The sequence below is a fragment of the Argentina anserina genome, chromosome 3, assembly GCF_933775445.1.
Source record: "Argentina anserina chromosome 3, drPotAnse1.1, whole genome shotgun sequence".
Taxonomy (NCBI): domain Eukaryota; kingdom Viridiplantae; phylum Streptophyta; class Magnoliopsida; order Rosales; family Rosaceae; genus Argentina; species Argentina anserina.
In genome coordinates this window covers 7,125,534-7,136,237 of record NC_065874.1, presented here as the reverse complement: position 1 = coordinate 7,136,237, position 10,704 = coordinate 7,125,534, and the positions used below count along the sequence as shown (strand labels likewise).

The 10,704-nt window shown below is 37.4% G+C and overlaps 1 protein-coding gene across 2 annotated transcripts; it reads right to left on the bottom strand.

The window, feature by feature from the left end:
* Positions 1-4,409: 4,409 nt before the first annotated feature.
* On the bottom strand, positions 4,410-10,108 carry LOC126789508 (copper-transporting ATPase RAN1). Of its 2 annotated transcripts, none has more exons than XM_050515671.1 (9): positions 9,680-10,108; positions 8,120-8,734; positions 7,353-7,782; positions 6,878-7,203; positions 6,401-6,459; positions 5,953-6,295; positions 5,589-5,789; positions 5,244-5,501; positions 4,410-5,089 (listed from the first exon to the last, which is right to left on the bottom strand). In XM_050515671.1, exons 1-9 carry the CDS (start codon positions 9,968-9,970, stop codon positions 4,613-4,615), a joined length of 3,000 nt encoding a protein of 999 aa, XP_050371628.1. In that variant the 5' UTR covers positions 9,971-10,108; the 3' UTR covers positions 4,410-4,612. The 2 variants fall into 2 exon arrangements, with proteins under 2 accessions (XP_050371628.1, XP_050371629.1); XM_050515672.1 differs by having other exon boundaries at positions 8,120-8,748; positions 9,680-9,825.
* Positions 10,109-10,704: the final 596 nt, after the last annotated feature.

Here is a 10,704-nt window from a genome sequence, read left to right as displayed (position 1 = left end):
GTTCCCTCCGGACTACAGTTTTCTTTTACTCAACTTGTCTTATAAATCCCCGATCGTAATCCTAGATTGTCTAGATCGGCATTGTTTATCATCCAGGCAAATAATTTGGACTATATATCAATTATTATGCTTTTTGCAAAGACAACTCCCAAAGTAGTATTCTAAAGAAAGAAGGTCAAATTTTAACAGCATGGCGAGAAGTATAAGTATGTCTACGGTATATAGATGTATCAGTACACCAAATATTATCCAAATATAAATCAGTTGTCTAAGTATAGTAGTAGACTAGCTACCTATATCGCAAATTACCTCTAGATCAGGCTAAATTAGTGTATAGATACATCATATATAGTAATCGTACATGAACTCGGTCTAGTTTTATAACGAGCTGGTTCGATTAATTTCCGAACTAGCTGTGTGTAAATTGTGAAATAGTGAAGGTATAGTCTCACTTAGATGCTCTTGTACTATAATATGATGGTGACAAAATTTAAGGGTTGAATATATTGGGTCAAAGTCTCAAAGATGGACAATTTCTTTGAAACAATAATTATTAACCTCAAGAAGACAACACTAATCGTCTAATCTATACTCTTTGTTTCCAACCCTTGCAGATCGATCATGATCAAGCTAGGATATGTTTTGACCGACCACCACATACATTTAGGTCTGACCATGTCCTCTTTGCGTCACCAGTGAGCTGGGATCGATTCTTCGGTTGATTAATCAAGCTGCTAGAAATGGAAGACCGAGTTGAATGTTTGCCATACTCTTTCTCGCTCCTATCATTTTCTTTTACCTTTCTTGCGGACTACACAACCCAAATTTGAAGAGCAAGGACTGACATGTATGATCTAATTGAACCAATGTAACCCGGCCACCAGAGTTGGAGTGTGTGGTGTGAAGTGTAAACCCTCAATTACCATGTGTATGACATGTGGCCCCGTGAAAAAACCCACACCGTCAGTCACGTGCATAAAAGACTGATGGCTATTTAGATAAAGTTCGAACATGAATTCACAATTTGTCTAAATACCACAATTTTCGCCATTTTGTTTTACAGTAAGCCATGAGGTATAATACTTTGGAATTCACTTCTCTGTTTGTTTGATTACATAGTGTCACTTTGAATATGTTACACACACGACACGTGAGAGCAAATGTAAATTTGTAGATGTTATACATTGGGGAAAACTCTAGAGCCCACCACTAATTAACTAAGCTTCTGGACTTCTGGTCACATATCGGTATCTTCACCGTCCAGTTTTAAGTTCATTATGCATGGATTTTGTGATAATTTTCAATCAAATTGATAATCATTCAATATTAAACCAGGTCATATATATGAACAAACAAAAATTATTTAACATCAACTATTCGTGTTCATGTTTAGTAAATCACAATTGATTACAAATACCCAAACTATAATCAAATTTACTAAAATTTTCAGAAATTAGTGATACAGGACAAGAAAGGGGTTAATCTATTATACATCTCATATCTGACGGTTGACAACGGATATTATTTTTCTGACTCCACTCACAAAACAATATCGACCATCGAATATGAGATATATAGCATACATTGATATATATTAGAATTTTCCATAAGGAATAAGTAAATTAAATCATAATAATATAAAAGTAAGGAAGCAGCGAACGATTATGAAAAAGGATTTGAAGATAGGTAATTCACGTGTTGTAACGATCCCAAAATTTCGAGTATAAAAACTCAAAATTTCAAAATCGTTAAACACCAAAAATCTCAACGAATCGAAATCATTTAAAATGCCACAGCGGATCATCTCTGAGTTCAAAATACAACTCAGTCAAACCGATTATTACAACCCAAATTATAATTCAATATTATAACAATGGAATTGCGTAATCCTCACAACAAACTCACAAGATAGTCACACAAAATCCTCACACCAGCTAGAGATAAATAACTTTAAGTCCACTGAGCGGTACGTCAATTCCCACTAATCCACACCTGCAGAGTTATCCACTACACCATCGAATTGGTGCACCGGGATTGTAAACACAAACCCGGTAAGCTTTACAGCTCGTATGAGTAAAATGAAAATATACAACTCGCATATCAATATATACGAAAATCCAGAAATCAAACAAATATAAATGCACTCATGAGTCAATGGACGGCCCATCTGGTCGTCCTAAAGAAATATGAAATAAAACGCTCATGAGAAATTAAGTAACCCTTTTGGTTACCCAAATGCATTTATATTACGGGTACCAAGAACGCTGGTACACATCTGTTACCCCTCTCGTAATACACCGCCGATATTGGATAGCCACCTGCTACCCAACATCCAAAACAATCTGAGTACCCATGAGCAGATAACCACCCGTTACCTCACATGCAGTACTACGGCAGACAGACTAGAGCTCTAACTGTATCGTAACTTTCGCCCGGCCAAAGGCTAGGTTCCGACTTGCCAAACACGTACAATAATCTCACATCATATTGTACCAAATCACGTCCGAAGACAAATCAACATTTTAACAATCTCAATGTTAAAATCACGTACAATAATCTCACATCATATTGTACCAAAAATCATGTCCGAAGACAAATCAACATTTTAACAATCTCAATGTTAAAATCACGTACAATAATCTCACATCATATTGTACAAATCAAAATCACATGCTCGATATATAAATTTCGTCATCGAAATGACATAAATCACGATAAAATCATAACAGTATATTATATAGCAAACTATATATATATGTACATATTTACCATTTATACAATATATATATATAATCCATTATATCATATACATGTCATATTTCATAAACACGTCCGAAGACAAAAAACTCGTCCGAAGACAAAACATTTTAACAAACTCATGTTAAAACCACGTACAATAATCACACCTCATATTGTATAAAAATCAAATCACATGCTCAATATTTAATTTTCGTCATTCGAAATGACCAATTCCAATGAATTCATAACAGTATATAATATAACAAACTATATATATATATGTACTTATTACCATTTATACGATATATATGTAATCCACTATATTGTATACGTGTCGTAATTCAATATTAAAAACTCTTGCAAAATCTTGAATCACTGCAAGGGTAGATTCGTAAATAAGTGAGATTTTACTCACCTTCTTTCCTGCGTGCAACTTCCACGACCCTGAAAGTAATTTCCTCACTCGTTTCGTCAGTCACCTAATAGCACGATAAATGCTTAGAAAATGATACTTAAAATATCAGGTGACGAGTTCAGCACAGCTAAATGTTGTTCATAAAACATTGTTCACGGAACACTGTTCATGTTTACTAATCACTGTTTTTACTAAACCACTGTTCACAGCTACTGTTTTACCAAAACACTGTTCAAGTTACTGTTTTACCATGACACTGCTCACATTTAATGTTACAGATCACTATTCACAGTTACAGATCACTATTCATGTGGAGTTACTATTCACAGTTACTATTTATTCGGCGTTACTGTTCACCGACCGCCACCAATCATCACCAATTTCACCACCACAATCTAAACAACATTTCCAACAACTTCCTAGTTGACACCAAGGTCTAAATCCGAGTCTAAACAGTCCAAACAACGAAGAACATGAAATCGGCACTATTCACAAACCCTAGAAATTGAAATTTTGATTCGGGTACTTACACTTCAATTTGGCATCGATTAATATATCAACATGAAACTTTCGAACTGTAAAGATGCAGACATGTGATAAAAGAAACTTGATTTAAAAGGTATTGAGCTTCGTATTATGAACTCACTCTCCTCGTTATACATACAAGTGAGAGAATAAACTTGATGGATCTCTGACTTTAAAGCAATACTCATATCTCCTATCCAATTGTAGCTGGACTTTATCTAAACGTTTTCTTACTGACATACATGCATGATAAATGTCCCATTTGAGATCTTTGTAAGATTCGAACTTCAGAAATCATTTACAAAGCTTAAACTGTCTACTTGTTGATGCAGTTGAAAAATGTAAAGAATTTCTTATTCGAACTATTTTTCGCAATATGAAATTACAGTGTGATGATATATGGAGGAAACTTTCAATTAGAGTCCAAATTAATTTAAGGCACAAGTACATATTTTAGGAATTAGGATCCTAATTTTCTCGTGATTCTCTCGTTGCTCGTGTATCATGAATAACCACACGTTCTTTACGTTGTTGTAAACTGTTCTCAACGAGACATAACGCCTCTGTTGTATTTTTACTTAATGAAATCTACATCCTAACATCTTAAACTAGGATGCATCTGTGAACTGTCTACAGGTCATCCGTGATCTGTATTCCTTGCTAATGATGTAAAAATATGATGGCACGTTCACATCCAGTTGAAAAATCAATGTAAAAAAGAAGAAAAAAGGGAACAACAACAAATCAACAATGATGAGGGAGTTATTATACAAGTGGAATGTACAAATGACGAGAAAGAAATTACACGCCATCACCTCACCTCACCTCATACAGAAAACGTTTTCACAAAACTGGGATTACTTCCACCTCGGAATCTTTTATCCCATTTTAGTTCCTGCAAACCCTACAATTTTTACTTTTTTGTTCTTCATTCTACTCTACAACTATTTCCAGTATGGCAGTCAGTCGGGGTTTTCTATATCTCCTAAGGAGCAAAGAGGAGCATACAACACTTACAGATGACATAGCCATGCATGCACCGGCTACCCATGGCGGCAACATGATCCCCAGTGTAGGGAAGAAAACCCCTGCAGCAATAGGAATAGCTATCACGTTGTAGGCCATGGCAAACACATAATTCAACCGAATACGAGTGAAGGTCTTTCTTGAGAGATCAATGGCTGTGATCACATCCTCCAAATTATTTCTCATCAATACATAGTCAGCTGCTTCAATTGCAATATCTGTTCCTGCTCCTATTGCCATACCGACATCAGAAACAGCTAGGGCAGGAGAATCATTGATTCCATCACCAACCATCGCGACTATGCTTCCATCTTTTTGAAATGAACGTACAACATCAGCTTTTCCAGCCGGCATTACCTCTGCTCGCACATCTTTGATGCCAACCTGCCCAGCAACATAAAACCCAAATCCGTTTAAACATCTCTACTACATTACTAACCAATCATATAAAGCTACTAACGGCTGCATATGAGAGCATATGTATACAAGGTTCGGTACTATTTAAAAAGCTGGAACGTATAGTCAGTTGAATACAAACCTCCTTAGCAACAGCTTGTGCTGTCCTCCAATTATCTCCTGTAACCATAACTGGTATGACACCCATCTTACCAAGTCCCTCTATGACTATGGCAGCTTCTCTTTTTAGTGGGTCAGCAACCCCCAATACTCCAACTAAATTGCCTTCATATGCGACGAGTATGCCTGTCTTTGCACTTTCTTCCAATTCTACTACAAAGTTCTCAACATCAGTTGGAATGTCGATCCCACTTTCAGTCATCAATTTTCTATTACCAACCTGTTGTAGATACGATACATTTGGTCAGCAATCTTTAAAATGGGCAAAGCGAGAGAATAGAATAAGGCATATTTAATTAAAACTTACCAGAATAATTTTTCCATCTATTAAACACTGGATGCCTCGACCTGGCAAAGCAAAGAAATCTGAGACATCATAAAGCCATCCAGAGATCACAAGCTCCTTGCTTTGATTTGTTGCATCATTGGTTACAGAAGACTCATCAAAGAAGTGAAAATGGCGTGCATATTCAACTATTGCTTTGCCCAGTGGGTGTTCACTGCTAGCCTGAACCAATGTAAAGGCACAAGAAAAATTCAACATCCACATTTCTCCATGTATAATATAAATATGCAAACAGTTGTCATCTTTCACATCCAATTTAAAGAAATCAAACTATCAGAGCATGATTAATCTTGCATGTGGAAACTAGTGGAAATAAAAAATTTACCTCGGCAGAAGCCACCAACTTGAGAAAATATCCACGATCCATTCCAGTGAAAACTTTTACAGCAGTCACTGTAGCCTTTCCTTGGGTTAGGGTGCCTGTTTTATCAAATATCACGTAGTTAACCTTTTGAGCTCTTTCCAAAGCATCCCCTCCTTTTATCAGCACACCATTGTTAGCACCAACCCCTGTCGCAACCATGACAGCAGTTGGTGTTGCCAAGCCAAGTGCACAGGGGCATGCAATGACCACAACTGATATGGAAAACATAAGGGCAAAAACAAAGTGATTTCCATTTTTGGGGAGCCACTGGTCTGGGTAAGCTCCAAAGGCTCCAGCAGCGTACCTACAACAATCAATGGATTATACACGTCAATCACAGGTATGAACATTTTAGCACTTAAAATTAACTTATTATGTGAAAAGAATGTAACACACACTGTGAACTTACCAGCACAAAAACGTCAACAATGACAATGCAACTACAGTAGGAACAAAGATGCTAGCAACCTGCAGATATTAGGAAGTTAAGCAACATGTAAGACACTAGTTGCACTTAAGATTGAAGACATGTACTACACACATCATAAATTCAGGCCCTGGTACAGAAATAACTTTTTATTTGAGTATTGGAAATTTCCAATTAAAAATCGATGAACACCTCCAAGCTTTAGCTCTAATTTGGCACAAATATAAACAAGGGAAAAAACTAATAAGAGAGGATGCAGAGTCACTAAAAAGAAGGCTGATACGGAAGACATTTTCTTTATCATAACGTCATTTCTGAGGTAGCTAATACGGACAAAGCAAGAAACCTTCTATGCATATGTTTTTCTAGGGGGTCAGAAACAAATGAACTAAAAAATTCAAATACACTTCAAATGATATAGCACACATATATATTAATTGAAAAGCCACAATTACTTACAAAATCAGCAAATTTCTGAATAGGAGCTTTGGACATTTGAGCTGTCTCCACCAAATTAATTATCTGATGTAAAACTGTATCAGATCCAACTTTTGTAACTTGAATGTGAAGGGCACCATGTAAATTTATTGTTCCCCCAATAACTAATGAGTTGACTTCCTTTGAAACAGGTATAGCTTCACCGGTGACCATACTCTCATTTACATAACTTGAACCCCACACAACCGTACCATCAGCAGGAACTTTTGTACCAGGAAGAACTTTCAGTGTATCTCCGGGCTGAATTAGCAGAGCATCAATTTCCCTTTCTCCAACATATCTCCCACCTAATAACAATACAATCAAGACTAGCCATTTACTCAGAAGTTTTTATTTCAATTCCAGCATTACTCTAAATTGCATCATTTAGTCTATAACAAAAATATAGTGATTGGTAAGGTTGTGCAGGAAACAGAAAAATAACACAAAACAGTACCTTTATCTTTGACAAGCAACAAAGCTGTAGCTGGAGCAAGTTCTATCAACTTCTTGATAGCATCTGATGTCTTTCCTTTTGCAAGACATTCCAGATACTTACCCAACAGTACAAATGTTATTAGCATGGCACTTGTTTCGAAGTATGTGGGAGACCAAAATCCAGTAACTGCACCGTATAGGAGTGCACAAACAGAGTAGAAGTAAGAGGCTGAAGTTCCCAGGGCAACCAGAACATCCATATTAGTGGAACCATTTCGTAGAGCTCTTCCAGCTGCAATGTAGAAGCGCTTCCCGATTACAAATTGAACAACACTCACCAACGCCCACTTCAACCAATCACCCATTTCGAAGGGGCCACATCTCCAGAGCATTAATGAATACAGAAGTGGAATGTGAGGACAAACTACTTGAATGAGAAAGACAGGAACCTACAAAATTGATGAATGTCAGTCAGTAACTAATATAAAAAGTAAAACATATGAGAACTATTACAGTTTAATCACTATTTTGTGTATCTAAAAAGATCCAAATTATGATGGTCTATCCATTCTGAATGAACTACAGAAGAAAAATATGCTTATTATTCCAAATTTTAAACTTGATATACTCGGTATAAACATGTAACGATTGTCTTTGATATTGAAGTCCATTTTCTTACAAGAAAAATAGGAAACATAGTAAAGAGAGAATAGTGGGCAAAAACATATGACAGGGTTAACGATATGATGCAGAAAATACATGTGGATACTGAGAAGAAGTACTCACACTGAGAACCAGGCTGGAAATGAAAAGCCGAAACATTTTTGCAGCTTCATCAACATCTTTGCAAGTCATTCTTGTATAAGGGTTTGCTACTTGGAGTTTGAACTTCCCATTGCTAGCCCCCTCAATCCCATCAACCAAGGATCTAGAAGTGACAACTTCAGGATCAAACAGGATTTCAAGTTCTCTTGAAATCCTGTCAAGACGAAACTGTCTCACCCCTTTCAAGTTGCTGAGTATGGCTTCTAAAACCCGTGCATCTATCTCAGTGAACATGCCAGCAACTCCCAGTATAATTTTATCCTGCTCACTACTCTGTACAAGCGATCCGTCAAAACCAGCATCTTCAATGGCATTGACTATGTCATCTTTACTAATTACAGTAGGATCATACTCCACTTCTCCTAGTGAAGTAGCTAAAGCTACTACAGCTCTCTTGACCCCAGGGAGCCCTTTAAGAATACCTTCAACAGAGTTCACACAAGCTGCACATGTCATACCTCCTATCGAAAACTGACCCGTCAGGGTTCCATGCTGCTTTGCACCGTTTGTAATGGGCTCAGGTATAACCTCTGCCTCAAACCCGGCATCTTCAATTGCATCTTTTATCTCTTCTTCCTGACATTAGAAAGCTAACAATATCTTAAGTTACTATAATTATTTAAAATATAAAAACCCCTACTTCTGAATACAATGATAAAGGCATCATCAGAGAAAAGAACATACGGATACAAAATAAAAATTATATCCTCGAGCAATTAACAAGGGAACACAAAATAATAAAAATTTAAGTACATCAATTCAATCACAAAAAGAAGAAGCAAAGCATCCATTTTTTTAGCAGCAAAGTATTCTATTGGGTACTCAGTGGAGTAGTTGTCCATTAAATAATAAATTTGAGAAGCATAATACCCAATAACTTTAATTTTGCAAGCATCAAAAGTGGCCTAAATTATATCAGTAAACTACACCGGCTCAAGAACTTCACAAAAGATAACTTCACGCAAGCTTCATGCTCTAAACACTGATGCCAAGTACACAGTACACATAAGATAACTCCAAGCAAGCTTCATGCTCTCAACACTGATGCCAAGTTATCTTTCTAACGTTGTCTACATTATAACAGGCTTGGCATTACTTCTAATTTTCAGACATTTACTAGCTATGTCGATTGTCGAAAATCTGGACTTGTAATCATAATGCACAGAGGATATCTAGTTTCCAGTCAAACCAAAACTACATTAATGTTGTAAAGGAGGAAGAAATCCAAGTTGCATAGCTCATCATTAAAGAGAAGTAGAGGAGGACTAAGATGTCACTGAACCCCAATACGTGCCATTATTGCAGACCCAAATGCATAAAGTAAGAAGAGAAAAAGTAATGCGGAATTTAAAACATGATCACAACCAACTACAGTTCAGCTTCAAGATTCTAATGATCACACAAAACCCCAATTCCCGAATAATTAGGGGGCGTTAATCATGATCCAACCACAAATCAATCAACTAATACAATCCCAAGCTTCCGATCATCAAAACCAGAAAAGCTTAAGAATTGACTAACCTTGACCAAGCGGGGATCAAAAACGACGTCGGCGCGGTTCTGAAGCAAAGCCACGGTGGCGGTGAGGACGCCATTGACGGAGCGGAGAGCGCCTTCGACGGAATTAGAGCAAGCAGCACACGTCATCCCCGTGACTCTAACCTGAGCCCTCCGCATCCCCTCCTCCTCTTCAGCTCCCTCTCCGGATTTCTCGTACGAATCCAAAAGCCTCACGTCCTCGAGGTCTCCGCCGGCGGAGGAGGAGGACTTGGGGAGCGGCGTGAGCTGGAGGTCCCTGAGGCTCGGCGCCATTGCGAGGAAGGTGAACACCGAGCTCGGAGAAAAGAACGGAGGAGTCGGAATTTGTGAAATTCCGGGGGGGATTTTGATTTTTTTTGGGGGAGAGAGAAAGAATGAGGGGATGGTTTAAGAAGAGGGGAGGAGACTTTTCCCGAGGGAGATGGTGAGACGGCAATTTTTTAACTGAAGTTCCTGAGCTGGTAGGAAAGGAGGTTGGGGGAATTACGCTTTTGGCCTTCTGGGTGTTTTTCGCATTTGACGAGTGGAATTGTACTTGTACGAGCTGGTTTTGTGTAGTACAAAGATGGTTTGCTTTGTCAAGTTTTTGGGTGTAAGAAGGTGTGGGGAACATTCGTAAGCATCACATAACGTATTAGACTGTTTAGTAATATATTACCGTTTAGCGATATTGATTTTAGCCATATGGTGTGGTGCATCCATGAGCGTGTGAAGAAAGTATGCGATGATCGGATAGTAGTAGTTTAACGATATAACATGTTAGACTGTTTGATGATAAATTTTCATTAAGTGATCGTGTGAATTAAAGAGTTTTTTTTTTATGCACTATTTTTTCAGTTGTGTTTTGTTTTGTTAATGGGAACTTTTCCTTGGTGATGATAATGTATGAGAAAGGTTTTCTTTAGCTATGCATGTTTTATGAGACCTTTTTATTAGTGACTGCTTAACTTTTCTTAAGACATGAACACTAATGATATGACTTTTGTGACTCTTTAAAGGGTGGGAAA